Source organism: Monodon monoceros, unplaced genomic scaffold (genome assembly GCF_005190385.1).
Source record: "Monodon monoceros isolate NGI ecotype Baffin Bay Population unplaced genomic scaffold, NGI_Narwhal_1 Super_Scaffold_1, whole genome shotgun sequence".
Lineage (NCBI taxonomy): Eukaryota > Metazoa > Chordata > Mammalia > Artiodactyla > Monodontidae > Monodon > Monodon monoceros.
The window spans coordinates 63,981,900-63,998,435 of NW_021703765.1; the positions used below are offsets into that span (position 1 = coordinate 63,981,900).

Consider the following 16,536-nt stretch of genomic DNA (forward strand, 5'->3'; position numbering starts at 1 on the left):
GCTAGTTCTTCCACAACCAGCAATGTCCCTGCACTTGGCCAATGGGGTTGTCCCGACCCCAGCCACAACACCAGCTACATCATTTGCTACAAGCATCCAAACTGAGACCACAGGTCCTGCTGGGGGTCTCAATGCAGCCCATACCTGAGATGCCCCCAAACACCCTCCTTCACTGGGAAATGGAGTGGTACCCTGGGGACCCCTGGCCAAGCTCAGCATCACTGCTGACACACCCAAGCCACAGAGTGCTGACCCCAAGAAAAAGAGTCATCATGGAGGGACCCATGATCCAAATGGGTGAGACTAAAAGAGAAGGTCAGACTGATAGTCAATGACCTTCCATGTGCACTGAGAAGCCAGTGCTGGGGGAGAGACCCCAATGCAGGGAGACTGAGTATGGGGCACAATGACTGATGTCACTAGCCCCTCCGCCTGCTTTGTGCTAGAGCTCCTTCCACAGGACTCACTATCTCCCGGACCAGCCTTGGAGACAATCCTGGAGAACAGGGGCTGTGACTCCTTCTCACCTGGGGCCCTGCCTCTTTAAAAAACACACAGGTCTAGGATTCCCTGGTGGCACAGTGGTTGAGAATCCACCTGCCAATGCAGGGGATATGGGTTTGAGCCCTGGTCCGGGAAGATCCCACATGCTGCGGAGCAACTAAGCCCATGCGCCACAACTACTGAGCCTGTGCTCTAGAGCCCGTGTGCCACAACTACTGATCCCCTGTGCCGCAACTACTGAAGCCCACGCGCCTAGAGCCCGTGCTCCACAACGAGAGAATCCACCACAATGAGAAGCCCGTACACTGCAACAAAGAGTAGCCCCCGCTCACCGCAACTAGAGAAAGTCCACGTGCAATGAAGACCTAACACAGCCTAAAATAAATAAATAAATTTATATTAAAAAAAAAACCACACAGGTCTATAATAAACACACACCTTGTGCTTATAACTTCAAAAGGATCACAGCTTCCCAGTCCTCCCCTCCATATGTGTGGACCCAGTTTTCACCCATCAGAAACCTGCTATTGCTCTGGGCGGGCAAGGCTCTAAGGAGGCCAGCATTCTTACACAGGGCCACAGGCATCTACTGGTACGACCCAGGTGGGAGGCAGAGTGACAGTATCTCAGAATTACAAATGCACAGTCCCACCGACAAAGCAACCCCCCTTCCTGGGACGTACGTTTCATTTATTCTTGTACACACCTGAAATGAAATGCAAGGTTACTCACTACAGCGTGGCAGGTCATAGCAAATTAAAAAAACAACCTAAATGTTCATCAGCAGGCTATAGGTTACATAAACTAGGGTACTTTCCTACAATGAAGTACTGTACTGTTGTAAAAACAAGGAGGAAGCTTTTTATGTATTTATAGGAAAAAATTCCAAGATATACTATTGCCAAATGGAAAAAAAGCAAGGTGGGAGACTGAATTTCCTATAAGTACTTATTTGAATACACATGTAAACACATAAGATACTGGTAGCTCTGGTTGCCCCTGGGTGGGAGAACAGGGTGGGTAGCTGGGGATAAGAGTCAAGGGCAGACTTCACTGCATATGCTTTGAAACCATTGGTTTATGAATCTTATAAAGACAATACATATTTTTTTAAATGTATTAAAGTAAAAAATAAAATGTCTTGCTCAGGACTTCTGAGCTGACCCTCCATCTTGGCAAAGACAGCATCTCCGGCTAAATGGTTTTCAATCTCCAAATGGACCTCGAAAAAAGTCTGGCCTGAGGCACAAGTGCACCATCCTGGTCTCCCACCTCGACTCTGCTTCTGGAACTGACTCACTGCAGCAACCGAAAGTTCTGCTGAAGCCCAGGAACCAGACTTGTCCAAAGAAAGACACACACAGCCCTGCCCACCTCAACATTTCCATCCCGAGAACTGCCAGCCACCCTGACCACCTAACATCCCACTGTTGAGGACGCACGGAGCTGAGTGGGAAGGGCAAACACGCATCCTGACCTTCCGAGGTTGGTCTGAACTAGCCTGGTCACCACTGGCCTCCAAACACTTTCAGTTCCCACTCTCTCCAGACCCACGACACTGCACGTACTCCCACCGCACCAAGCACTCGCTACCTGACTGGCTGCTCATCAAGCGGACAGCCTTGGCCTTGGCCAGCTCCAGGGCGGTGATCCACTGCTGCCGCTCCACCTCTGAACCGGCCTTGAGGTGGTAGGTCCTGCCCCCACTGGTCAGCACGATACCGCAAGAGTCCTCCGTGTCAAAGTGCGCAGTGAACAGGTTGATGGTGCCACGGCAGGTGTGGGCCATTTCACCCTGATTTCTGTGGGATGCAAGAGAAGGGATGGGGTGAGGCTCCCAAACTCAATAGTCCTAGACTGAATAAAAGCCTCAAGGCACATCCTTGGAATCTCAGACCCTTGGAGCTGGCACGGGAGATGGGAAATAAGGCCTCTCGGGATTGACTGGTAAGGGCTTGGCTTGTGGGGGTGGTTCTCAGTGGGGAGAGTGGCAGAGGATGCCACCATTCTCCTCTGGCCCCAGGAGATGAAGGCAATGGCTGGGCTGACACAGTACCCCTTGCGACAAGGGACTGACCCTTGGCTGGTTACAAGGTCATGGAGCTAATGGTACCAAGGTAAGGGGAAGCGGAGGTGACTAAAGTGTGGGCCATTTCCAACTGTGACCAGTGTCTGAAAAGTGAGATCCAACTATCATGACTGGATCTACTTAACTCACTCCTTTAGACACTCAAAGGAAATTCAGACACCACTCTTCCCCCACCCTCCCCCACGACGTACCAAAGCTCTTTCCACAGAGGATGTGGGAAAAGGAAGAGCAACTGGCCAGCACGTAACCCTGCCAGTGCCGGAGCCCATTTGGCACTTCTGCTGCTCTTTAATGCTCACTTACACTCCCTGGCTGTTCATCATCTGTTATTACTTCCTTGACTCTTCTGCCAGCTCCAAAGTCAGATGACTTGACACTCAGGAAGACCTTTATCTTTCATTTGAACTACTGTTTCTGATTCTCTCCTGCTTTGGTTACATTCCTTAGGGAAGATGATATGCAGTTGACCCTTGAACAACATCAGGGGTTAGAAGCACCCAACCCCCTGTGCAGTTGAAAATCTGCATGGTGCTAGCAGAGAGTGAAGAGGGTTCAGAAGGGGTGGTGGAGGAAGAAGAGGATGAATGTCGATCACAGCATCAGGACCAGCCACAGCAGCACCGAAGGAGCCTGTTTCACAACCTTCTTGCTTCAGTCTTCCAGGCGACCCCAGCTGGCCACCAGGAAGGGGACCCTGTCGCTGACTAGACTTGCCATGTCCCCTCCCAGGGAAGGGGTCAACGTGTCTTTGTTCTCTCAGAGGGTGGTGGTCCCCCCATTGCAGTGGGAGAGCAGATACCAATGAAGGCATGCGCGGACCTGAGTAGCGCAAGGTGTGGAGCGTGCTGGACACAAACCTTGTGCACCTCCCCAGATTCCCTCGACCACCTCCTCTGTCAGTCGATGCCTCCTCCTTGCCCAACTGTCCCTCCACTTCTGGACTCTCGTAAAATGACAGTGGGAAACGGGAGATGGGAGTGAATGGGGCAGATACGTCCTCCCTCCATTTGCGCCTCTGCGGACTGCTGAGTGGTGTGTTTTCTCCTCGTGTGTCTTCTGGAGGAGTATGTGCGCCAGGCCCGCTGTGTCTCTGCTGCTCGCTGTGAAGCGACATCCAGCAAAGGAAACGCACTGCATCATTGTCACTTCCATCTTCCCACTCCCCATTTCTGCTTCACTGCCCTTCGACTGCATCTCTCAAAGTGTCAACTCTTTTTTTTTTTTAACATCTTTATTGGAGTATAATTGCTTTACAATGGTGTGTTAGTTTCTGCTTTATAATAAAGTGAATCCGCTATACATATACATATATCCCCATATCTCCTCCCTCTTTCGTCTCCCTCACACCCTCCCTATCCCACCCCTCTAGGTGGTCACAAAGCACCAAGCTGATCTCCCTATGCTACGCGGCTGCTTCCCACGAGCTAACTATTTTACATTTGGTAGTGTATATATGTCCATGCCACGCTCTCACTTCGTCCCAGCTTACCCTTCCCCCTCCCCGTGTCCTCAAGTCCATTCTCTACATCTGCGTCCTTATTCCTGTCCTGCCCCTAGGTTCTTCAGAACCACTTTTTTTTTTTTTTTTTAGATTCCATATATATGTGTTAGCATACAGTATTTGTTTTTCTCTTTCTGACTTACTTCACTCTGTATGACAGACTCTAGGTCCAACCACCTCACTACAAATAACTCAATTTCATTTCTTTTTATGGCTGAGTAATATTCCATTGTATATATGTGCCACATCTTTATCCATTCATCTATCAATGGAAAGTGTCAACTCTTTAATCCTTGCCTTGGGCTATGCGTTCTGGAGGACCTTCACACACACACAAAAATGTCCACAGGCAAGAAAAAAAATTGACAGGCAACAAGTTTTAACTCAGACACATAGAAAGACAAAGGCTACTAATTTGGAGCAAAGCACTCAGCCTTGTATGAGACTTCTGTTCAATGCTTGCTCAAGCTGACTCTGATTCACTTGGTAAATTCCTCTCCGATCTTCTAAATTCTAATTTGGCAAGTACTTCCTATGGGTTACCATATACAGGAATTGTGCTAGAAACTGGAGAGGTGGTAGATATAAAGGTAAATAAGACACATTTTCTGGCCTCAAAGAACATTCCGCTTTGTGAAAGAGGCAGGTCCATAAACTGCAAGGTACTATTTAATAAGCAGAGGGAAATAAATTCAAAACAAAGGGGGTGTTCGCTTTATAAAAATTCATTGAGTTACATTCTTGTAATTTACCTACTTTTCTATGTGTCTGTTACACACATACAATGTATTGTACGCTACATACATATCGGTTGTCAGTTAAAAGTTGGCTTTAAAATCAAAATGAAAGGTGGTTAGATCTCAAGAAACAGAATGACCCTTTCTTGTCCTAGAGGGGTCAAGGCATACACTGGAGCAGTGTCTCAAACAGTGAGGGACTCTGCCCAAGCACAGACCAGGAGGAGGGTCAGGCTAACCCAGAGCAGCGGCATGGGGCTGTGGCTCTGGGAAAGCCCAGGGATCCGGAGCAGCCAAAGGAGAGGGTCCAGCCAAGGCCTGGGTTGATGATGGGCATAAAAGTGAACTAAATTGTGTCCCCCAGGGAGATTTATTGAAGTCCTAACCCCCAGCACCTGTGAATGTGGCCTTATTTGGAAATATGGTTTTTGAAGATATAATCAAGTTAAGATGAGGTCATCAGGGTGGGCCGTAGTCCAATAAGACTGGTGTCCTTATAAGAAGAGGAACAGACACAGAAACAGGAGGGAGGCAGAGATGGGAATGATGCATCTACAAGCCAGGGAATGCCAAGGATCACCAGCCAACATCAGAGGCCAGGCAGGCCTGGGATAGACTCTCCTCCAGGGCCTTCAGAGAGAGTACAGACCTGCTGACACCTTCACTTTGGACTTCTAGCCTCCACAAGTATGAGACTATACATTTCCTTTGTTTTAAGCCACCCACTTTTTCGTGCTTTATCACAGCAGCCTAGGACACTAAACACAATGGCTGAACAGATGGGTGGAGGAATGACCTTCTGGAACCTCACATGCAGCTGAGCCTGTTCATCAGCTGAGCACACCAACCACAGGGCTGCACCTCACCCTCCACACAGTTCCCGCCTAGAATACTCAGCACCACGGTACCCGCACGGCTCCTCTCCTTACTGGAGCAGCCCTGCCCCAAAGCTGCCCGTCCTGCTCGGAGGTTTCCCCTCTTCCGACACCATAGTGGCTAGACAGCCAAAAACGACCTGCATCAAAAATTCCAAGGAATCAGTTTCCAGCGACGACATGCATTCACACAAAACATAAATGTGGAGGTGAGCAAGAGGAAAGGCACCCATCGTCGTGGCAGGAACTGCGACAGAGGGCGTGTGCTCTGGCAGCCCCCGATTCCAGGGCTCCCTGCAGTGGTATCAGCGGTTCGCCCCATCACAGCAGAGGTGGTGAGAGTCTGCGGGCCCAGACTGCTCCTGACTCCTTCCAGCCCGCTCCTCCAGCCCTTCCAGCGAGTGGGAAATGACCCCGCCCCTGGCCACACAGCCTTCTGCTCACACTAGCCAGAGTCATGTATGCTGTGCGTGGCTGAGTCCTGACCCAGGCACCTCCCCAGAGGCTACATCATCTTGGAATGCCATCCTGTGACTGCAAACAAGGTGTGATGTTTGCTGCCTGGGCTCCCTAGCAACCAGGCAAATCCTGTGTGTTTGCAGAGGTTTTAAAATCTGGATCTAGAGATGCAAAACATACACTCGGAAAATGCAAGCCACTGATTGCGAGAGTTATTCGCAATAAATGTACCCAACAAAGAACCTGTGTCAAGAAAATACAAAGAACTCCTAAAATCAGTAATAAAGAGGCCAGCAACCCAATTTAAAAATGGGCAAAAGATTTAAGCAGGCATTTCCCAAAAGAGGATATCCAAATGGCTCATGAACGTACAAAGCAGTGCTCAATGTCATCAGTTATCAGTAAACATACACATGCCCCACGATCCAGCAATTCTGCTCCTACAGAACTCCCCACTCGGGATGTGCACACGTGTACATGTTCCAGAACTTCCACAGCATCTTCCTAATAACCGAGAACTGAAAACAACACACACATCTGTCCACACTAGACCGGATAAACAAATGGTGGTATATTTGTTTGGTGGTTTATCCAATGGTGATGTATTATTATACAGCAATGAGAATAAAAGCATTAGAACTGCACATAACAACCTGCAAGAACCTCACAAACATAATGTTGAGCAGAAGTCAGACACCAAGAGGACGTATTGTGTGATTCCACTGATAAAAAGTACAGTAACAGGCAAAAGAAAGCTCTGGGGTGAGAAGTCCAGACAGCAGTTACCCTTGGGGGAGCAGTGACTGGAAGGGGACATGGAGGGACTCCTGGAGGGCTGGTCATGTTTTATTTCTTCAGCAGGGCAGAGCTTATTCAGTGTGTTCATTTTGTGATTTGCCCACTTTCCTCTCTGTATATTGTAGTTTATTAAAAGTTTACATTTAAAAGTACAGGAATGGGGGGAATTCCCTGGCAGTCCAGTGGTTAGGACTCCGTGCTCTCACTGCTGAAGGCCCGGGTTCAGTCTGTGGTCTGGGAACTAAGATCCCGCAAGTCTTATGGCCAAAAGAAAAGAACAGGAATGGGGAGAATTCTTTGCTGGCAGGGGTGGCAGCAGCAACAATGTTTCTCAGCGGCAGTAGAGGTAGCAGGGCCCCAGTGGCAATGTCCTTGCCGGGATGGTTCTGTGACACGACTTTGAGCCTGGATCCAGCTGCCCAGCCTGCCTTCTTCTCACCTGTCCTCTGAGATCTCTGTTCTGCCTTTCCAGGGATTCTGTGAGCAAATGAAGATCCTTCCAGTAAATACCTTTTTTTTTTTTTTTTTTGGTTTAACATATCCGGAGCTGGTTTACTGTTATTCTCAACTAAGAACCTGCTGGTACACGTGAGCAGCAGCCACAGAAGGGATGTCGGAAGGTGGGGAGGGCAGTGAGGAAGGTTGTAAGAGACGTGGGCAGGAGAAAACAGCAGAGTTCGGTTCTGTCTCTTGGGCCAAGGGGATGCTGTTAGGACCCTTCCAGGTCTAAGTAATGAAGCTCAGCTGTTTGTTCTAACTACCCCATCCCGAGGGCTTACCTTAGAAGTGTCTCACACAGGTTAGCCATTTAAGATGTGACAAGAAAGGCAGGAATGTCACCTCTCTGTTCCAGATGCGGAGGGTGAGCCTCGGAGATGTGGGCAGCTCAGTGGAGCTCCCAAAGGGGACCGCACCACTAGAGCGAGGCCCACCCACCCACAGCCCTGCCTCTTACCCACAGGGCCGCACAGACTTGTCTGCCAGGCTTCACGTGTGCTCTCAAAAGTCACCAAAGCTGGTGGCTCTATTTAGAAAATGCTCGACATGGCAAGTGTCAGACGTGGCCCATCAAACAGAAGCATCTACAGTGCAGTGTTTGCTTCCAGAGATGAGACTATCACTACGAGACCTGACCCCATTTCATTTTGCTTCTGGCCTCATTCTTCGCCATTTAGAGTTTCCCTTGAGAAATGTTAAATAAATGCTGCTACAAGTTCTACAGGAAGGATATTTCTAGTGTAATTTTTAGAATAAAAACTAAAAAGGAAACTCAGGATCCATCCTCCAGTTACTGAAATTCACGAGGCTACATTTTTACACAAATGGAGGTTGACAGTAATTTATAAAAGACAGCACACTTACAAGACAACTTATATCCAGGTAGTACCTCATTTTCTGTAAGAGTCTGTCACAAACATGAGTCTTTTGATCCTTGCAAGGGTCCAGAAAGTGGGCAAAGCAGACATTGATTTGTTCAGCAAATATTTAGCAAGTATATTCTATATGGCAGTCACCTGTAGGAGGAAATTAGCCTCATCTTATATCCAGGAAAAGAGAGGAGGCCAGAAAAAGGTAAATCATGTGCCCCCATCCATAGAGCTGGTAAACAACAAAGCCAGCACCAGAACTCAGTTTCTCTGCCACCAGCACAGGGCTCTTCTCAAGGAGAAAACTGGGGCTTCCATCCAGAAAAAATGTTCTGTTTTACCCGGTCATTGTTTGTATTTGCCGCTTACAAGCTAGGACATAAGTTCCATGAGCCACAGACCTGGCCTGTCTTGTCCCCACACACGTGACACACGGTGGGAGCTCAGAGATGTTGGGCTGGCAGAGTGAATTAATGCATGCGTGTTACATGCAGAGGAACAAACCCAAGGAGATGATCCAGGCTCGGCCCACACCAGAAGTTCTGCCAACCTCACATGCTAAAGGTGGAGTAATGGGGGTAACACCACCCCACTCCATCAACATCACTGACTGAAAATCCATTAGACGCTTTTTGCGGTTCCATCAAAATATCAGAATATCATGAACTACTCAGTGACACCTAAGGTGGTTCTTCAGATTATTAAGTGGAAAGCCTGTCACAGAATATTGCGCAAATGCTTTAGATCTCAAATTTAGACTAAAAAGGTCTTGTCAAGTAGAAAATGGATGAATGTTTTAATGGCTGAAGCAAAAATTAAAACACTGTCTGAGGTGGTTCTACATGTGTGTAGAGGAAATATTTAAGACAATTATGCTGTAAATGGGGGAGTGTAAAGGAACTTACAAGGAGGTAGGGTTTCTATACTTCACTAAAACTGGTAAAATGACATCAGCAGACTGTGATAAGTCATGTATATGTAATGTAATATTTAGAAGAACCACTAAAAAAGTTATCCAAAGAGACATACTCAAAAACACTAAAGAATGATTAAACATAGGGTGACCACATGACCCAACAATTCCACTCTGAGGTATACACCCAAGAGAAGTGAAAACATATGCCCACACAAAAACTTGTACACAAACATTTATAATAGCATTATGCATAACAGCTAAAAGGTAGAAACAATACCATCAATGAATGAATGGACAAAAAAAGATTCATACAATGGGGTTCAACTTGGTTGAACCTTGAACATTATGCTAAGTGAAAGAAGCCAGGCACAAAATTCCACATATTGTATAATTCCATCCATATTAATGTCCAGAATAGGGAAATACAGAGAGACAGAAAGGATTGGAGTGGTTGTTTAGGACTGGGAGCACACGGCTGGGAGCGCACGAGAGTGGTAGCTAAAGGGTATTGGGTTTCTTTTGAAGATGATGGAGACGTTCTAAAATTGACTTTAGTGATGGTTGTACATATCTGTGAATATATTAAAAACCATTAAGTTGTACACTTTAAATGGATTATTTGCATGGTATGTGAATTATCTCTCAAAGATTAGAACAAGAATAACAGCTGTAATACATTAAAAGATATCAAGTCAAGGAGTTCATAACAAAGCTGAAAAAGTAAGTCATCAGTAACCTTGGAGGGATGCTAGGGACCCATTTATTTGTTTGATAACTGGTGAATAAAAGAAAGCATGGGGGGGCTTCCCTGGTGGAGCAGTGGTTGAGAGTCCGCCTACCGATGCAGGGGACACGGGTTTGTGCCCCGGTCCGGGAAGATCCCACATGCCACGGAGCAGCTGGGCCTGTAAGCCATGGCCGCTGAGCCTGTGCATCCGGAGCCTGTGCTCCGCAACGGGAGAGGCCACAGCAGTGACAGGCCCGTGTACCGCAAAGAAAAAAAAAAGAAAGCATGGGGCATTTTCCTACCATTTCCATATTAACTAAACCATTGGGTAACCTAATGGTTGATGAGGGGAAGTTTCTCTTTATAGAATTATTCCCTCTAATAACTGAAAAAGGCAATAATAGAATATCAGCATTTTGCAAACTGTAATAAACTAATGGGTCTAGAAAATTGTCAACAATGGCCTCTGATATTTGTGCGCATATGTGTGTGTGAAAGAGACAGAGAGAGAAGGAGGGAGAGGGGGAAGGGGAGGGAAAGAAATGAAGGAAGGGAGGGAGGGAGGGAGGGAGGGAGGGAGGAAGGAAGGAAGGAAGGAAGGAGGAAAGAAAGAACCAGCCAATACATGCCCCTCTTCAATATATCCATGAACCATCCTGCCAGTATAATTTAATCTTACTCTGATGGAATCCCTAGCTATCAGTTTACAGGAAATAAAGAAGATAGAAGAGTATGATAAATAACATTATGGAGATGCAATCAGCAAAATCCAGTTTGTGTGAAACTACAGAACAAATGACCCCGTTTCTTCAACAAATAAATTGCAAGGGGAAAAAGAGAAAGAGAGAAGAAGAACCCATAAATCAAGAGAGATTGGGGAGCCCCTTCCCCTTTCCCAGGAGAAACTAAGCTGTGGGGATTCAGACAGTGCAGCTAGGCCCTGTGGCAGAGGGGTTTGGCCAAGACCACCACCAAGATCAGCAATACCAACGTCGAGATAACTCAGCCAGCACGACTGGTTGCACAGGAACAGAGGAGATTTGGCCAGCGTGACCAGGAGGGTGTTTTCATACAAGGGACTGAGCAAATAAGTAAATATATTGAGGATAATGGGAGCCAGATCTCTTACTGTCAGAGTCTGAAGTTGGAAACATGGAAGAGAAAGGCAAGAAAAAACTACCTCTATCCACAAAGAGAGCCTAGAAGCAATAACGTCCCAATGACAATGAGCCCACCTAGCACTCAGTGTTTGGCTTCTAGATACCATTTTACACTAAAAGGAACCAGGGCTCATTGGAGAAATGGCAGATTCCAGTACAGAAGAACCAGGATCGTTCTGTTGTACAAAAAAAGGAAGGAGGGTTCAAATAGGGAATGTCAAAAGGACACAGGAGCCAGTTTAAAAGGACTCCTCTTACCCAAAACCAGGACAATTTGAGTGTCAAAATAAATGATAATTACAGATAACAGCCCATTGGATAATCTAGAAATCCATGGGTTCACACTTATATAAATAAATGGATAAATTAAAAGCTCTTCTTTATAATACAATGCCTATTAATAAATATAGAAGGAATGATGTTATTAGAAAATCATCAATTGGCAACCATCAAAGTAATAATAGATTCAGGCAAGAATCACCAAAGGGTGGTAAAAATCAGTTGAAAGGGACTTCCCTGGTGGCGCAGTAGATAAGACTCTGAGCTCCCAATGCAGGGGGCCCAGGTTTGATCCCTGGTCAGGGAACTAGATCCCACATGCATGCCACAACTAAGGAGCCTGCCTACCACAACTAAGACCCAGTGCAAGCAAATAAATAAATAAATAAATATTTTTAAAAAAATCAGTGGGGAGATTTGTTGACGAACAGGGTTTTACATAGCCTTAAGGTGTCTCCCCATAAAAATACTTTCTAATTAGTCATTAATTAGTAATTATACAATTAACTTTACAGTGGCGAAACCTGGCAAACACCATCTTAACCAAATGATGATCACTAGTGGTAGGACAAATCAACATCATGTGCCTCCTGATACGATGCACTGTGAAGGACACAGTATGCATCCTGTGGTATTTCTGCTGCAAATGCAGGACTTGAATCTAAACATAAGGGAACACCAGGCAATCCCAAATTGAGGCAGATTCTACAAAGTAACTGGCCTGAATTTATCAAAAACGTTTAGGTCATGAAAGACAAGGGAAAATGGAAGACTGTTCCAGACTGAAACTAAAGTGACAAGACACAACAACCAAATGCAATCTATGATCCTCGAAAGGACATTATTGGGACAACTGGCAAAATATGAACAGGGTCCACGGATTGGATGGTAGCTTTGTATCAGTGTTTACAGCGTACCAAAAAAAAAAAAAAAAAAACTGAGGAGAAATATCAACAATTGCAATGAATGGACTCTATTTGGATCCTGATTTCTGGAAACTCTAAAAAAATTTTAAACTAATGGGGAAATTTTATTACGGGATTATATGAAATCATGCATGTAAAAATTTTGAAAATTGTAAAGCAGTATAGAATTTAAAGAAACTGTCATTCAATAAATATCTATTGAATGCCTACAAAATTTTTTTTATTAAAGAGAAATCAATGGAGAAATTTTAATATTGACTGGATATTTGATAATATTAAGGAATTATTGTTAAATATTTTGGCATTTTAATGCCATTTAGGTTAATTTTTAAGAAACTTTCATCTCTAAAGAGATACATAATGAAATATTTACAAATATTCTTTATTATTAAAATTATTTTTTAACTTTTTTTTTTTTTGCGGTACGTGGGCCTCTCAGCGTTGTGGCCTCTCCCGTTGCAGAGAACAGGCTCCAGACGCACAGGCTCAGCGGCCGTGGCTCACGGGCCCAGCCGCTCCACAGCACGCGGGTTCCTCCCGGACCGGGGCACGAACCCGTGTCCCCTGCATCGGCAGGCGGATTCTCAACCACTGCGCCACCAGGGAAGCCCTAACTTATTTTTTAACTTAATTCTTAGAATTAAGTAAAAGATGTCTGCGACTTACTTCAAGTTAACTGAGGGTGGGGAGACCACAGACTGACCTTACAGTGAGACTTGCTAACTGGGTGATGGACCATCATCTACTTTTATGCGTTTGAAAATTTCCACAGTAAAAAATAAAATCCATTTAAAATCTATCGCATTTTAAATTCTTCCCTGTGTACAGCGACAGCCAACAGCAGCGATGAAGGACTTTGGTGACGAGCCCCTGCGAGCCAGCGCACAAGGCTATGTGCTGAGTGTCTCAGGAATCAAGAAACGAGATGACGGGTCCCTAGGTCACAGGGCAGGATCTATTTTGAGCACTGTCCTGCGCCTACACATTCAGGATACTTGAACGGATTTGATTTTTTTAAATCAGCACACAATCTCTGTAGCTGCAGCCACAATCTACAGAGTGTCCCAGCAACCTAGATTCTTCCTTTTACAAGTGATCTGTGAGCTTAAATGTTCAGCAGCACTAAAACATACCCCCTAAAAATGTTACACCAAGCAAAGGAGGCTCTAAAAAAGAAAATCAGTTACCAAGACAAGAGAAAGACTGAAATGCCAGGGATTAGAGGTCAATTAAGGAGACACTGAAGTCGAAATTTAACACACTAAGGACAATTACAAATTTAAATGCACATATTACTATACAAGTTTACAGAGCTGATGGTGAGACATAATTTATTCAGGAATTCTACTTCCCTTCATGGGCTCCGGTATTATAGGCACTGACGTTAATATTAGATGAAATAATCTTACGTAAAAGTGACTCCCACCAAGCTTCAACGGAAGCAGAAACAGCAGCTCAGCTCCTGTCAGACCGTGACAGCAGCCTGCAAAACCAAAGTCCCCACAGCACAGTCACAGACTCCCAAACGGAGGCTGAGTTTAAAACAACCATCACCCCTGCGGGGCACATTCATTCTTTCGTTCAGTCAACGTGGCAGGGCAGGCCTTGGGGTCAGATCAGTGAGCAAGACAGATGAGGTCGGGGCCTCTGTGGCATAGTCTATCTCCTGGGCCCTCACAGCATCCAGCAAGAGTGTGCCTTCTGTCTCCCCTCCAACATTTGGACTGAACAAGGGAAGGGCCCTGTCAGCAGAGAGGGGTCTCCCCCCGACACGGTTCCTCAACTCTAGAAAGATAGTCCCCGGCGTGACTATGCTTGAAGAGACCTCAAGTATGTCTTCTTCATCCTCTGGCAAATCCAGCCCTGCTTTCCTTGACTGGACTGGTTAAACAGGAGTGTGGGGTTCAACAGGAGGTTTTCACTTGTTACGCATTCACTGTTAGAAAAACCCTAAAAAAAAAAAAAAAAAAAAAAAAGAAAAACCCTGACATTCAGAACATCCCCTTCACTTACGAAAGAGTTTACCAAATGCTTCTTCACGGTTTATTTCAGACAGCCAAGTAGGTCCGTTTACAGATGAGGAAAGTGAAGGTCACAAAGGTTTGGAGCCTTCCTCCCCCACTGGGCAGGGCTGACTTGTATAACTAAGAGGACACAGTGGAAATGACAGAGTGTGACTTCGAGGGTAGGTCAGAAAAGGCACTGTGGTTCCTGCGTGCTCTCTCTTGGATCACTCCCCCTGGGGAAAGCCAGCTGCCATATTGTGAGGACACTTCGGACAGGTCCACAGAGCTAGGAACAGAGCCCTCCTGTCAACAGCCAGCACCACTTGGCCAGGCAAGTGAGGGAGCTGCCTTAGAAGTGGAGCCTCCAGGCCCAGTCAAGCCTTCAGATGAGTGTCACCCTCATGAAATCATCCCCAGCCAGAATCCCTCCAACTCCTGCTCAAGAATTCTTTTTTTTTTAATTAATATTTATTTATTTGGCTGTGCTGGGTCTAGTTGCGGCACACAGGATCTTTGTTGCAACATGCGGGATCTTTAGTTGCAGCACGCGGACCTAGTTTCCTGACCAGGGAACGAACCTGGGCCCCCTGAATTGGGAGCATGGAGTCATAACCACTGGACCACCAGGGAAGTCCCTCACTCATGAATTCTTAACGCCACTAAATGTGGGGTGATTTGTCATGCAGCAATAGATAATACACAGGGACACCGAGCCAGCCTCTCTGAAGATGAAGAGTATGGTCACATGGAAGGGATAAGTCCAGCTGTGCAGAACAGAAAAACACCCTAATCAGGACAAATGCTGCCTGGAAACCCACCTCAGCTCAACAGAGGAAGAATTTTCTAACTTTCAGAATTATCTCAGGAATACCATTTTGTCTTGGAGATAAAGGTTTATTCTCTGTCACCTGAGAGGTTTGCCCAAGGCTCGTGCTGAGGGGCCAGAAATGCTATAGGAAGAAGTCAATGAACAGACAGATGGTTGGACCAGATGGCCTTTAAGTTCCGTTCCTACCTAGACATTCTCCCACCACTAGCTTCCCAGGTACCGATGACAGGTCTGTCCAGTGTGTGGCCAGCTAAGAGTTACTGAACACTGATCTAACATGCAATGGGCCTTCTAGGAGGAAACAACTGAAATATGATCTACTGGTCCTGCCCTCAAGCAGCTGCACATGCCCACAGATGACATATCACTCAGCCCACTTGTTCAAGGTGGAAGAGGGTCCCAGGTGCCGCTGCCTGAGGCAGAGCTGTCCCGGCCACCTGCGGATATGCAAGCAAGAATAAATCCCCCCTTGCTTTAACCCTCTGGGTTTGGGGGTGATTTGTTTTGGAGCTGCCTGATCCAGGAGGAGAGTGAGCTGAGGACCCAGTTCTAACTCCCTCTCCTGTCAGGATGGTCACAGAGCCCACTGTCATCAGAGTGTGACCGTGGAGGAAGAGGTGAGATGATCCTGGAGAGGCAGAGATAAGGCTGGTCCTGAGGGTGGGTGGGTTGTACAGGTATGGGATGAAGGGAAGGTGGAAAAGGAGGCTCCAGTGTCGAAACGCAGAGGGCTGTCAGCAGTCTTGTTGGCAACCTAAGTGTCTGCTCTTGATCTCCACCCACCTCCTCTTAGGCTATGGCAAACACTTCTTCTGTGAGTAGAGGACTCTGTAGCTAGTCACAGAAGCCTAGAGATGTGAGAAGGGGCCTTAGCGGTCTGCCTTCTTAGATTTAACTTCCCATGGTCCCAGATGACAGAGTTGTAGCTGGACCTTGAAGATGACATGCTGTCATATTCAATGAGTGTCCGTGTTTTTCAAAAGGGCTGGCTTTCACCTTCACATATATGGTCAAATGATCTTTGAGAGGGGTGCCAAGACCACTCAATGGGGAAAGGACAGTTCTCTTCAACAAATGGTGCTGGGAAAACTCGATATCTGCGTGCAAATGAATGAAATCGGACCCTTAACTTACACTGTATACAAAAATTAACTCAAAATAGATTAAAGACCTCAATGTTAAGGCCTAAAAGTATACAACTCCTAGAAGAAAACAGGGGAAAAGCTTCATGACCCTGGGCTTGGCAATTGGGACTACGTCAAATTTTAAATGTTTGTACATAAAATGACACAATCAAAAGAGTCAAAAGGCAACCTATGGAATAAGAGAAAAATATTTCCAAATCATATATTTGATAAAGGAT

At 46.1% G+C, this 16,536-nt stretch overlaps 1 protein-coding gene across 5 annotated transcripts in view; it reads right to left on the bottom strand.

The window, feature by feature from the left end:
• OSBP2 (oxysterol binding protein 2) overlaps positions 1-16,536 on the bottom strand; it is a 160,212-nt gene that overhangs the window by 114,309 nt on the left and 29,367 nt on the right. For all 5 annotated transcript variants that reach the window (XM_029232381.1, XM_029232375.1, XM_029232367.1 and 2 more), the window contains one exon: positions 2,098-2,306. In XM_029232381.1, the coding sequence (XP_029088214.1) occupies positions 2,098-2,293 (196 nt within the window). In that variant the 5' untranslated portion in view covers positions 2,294-2,306. The remainder of the gene's footprint in view (positions 1-2,097; positions 2,307-16,536) is intronic.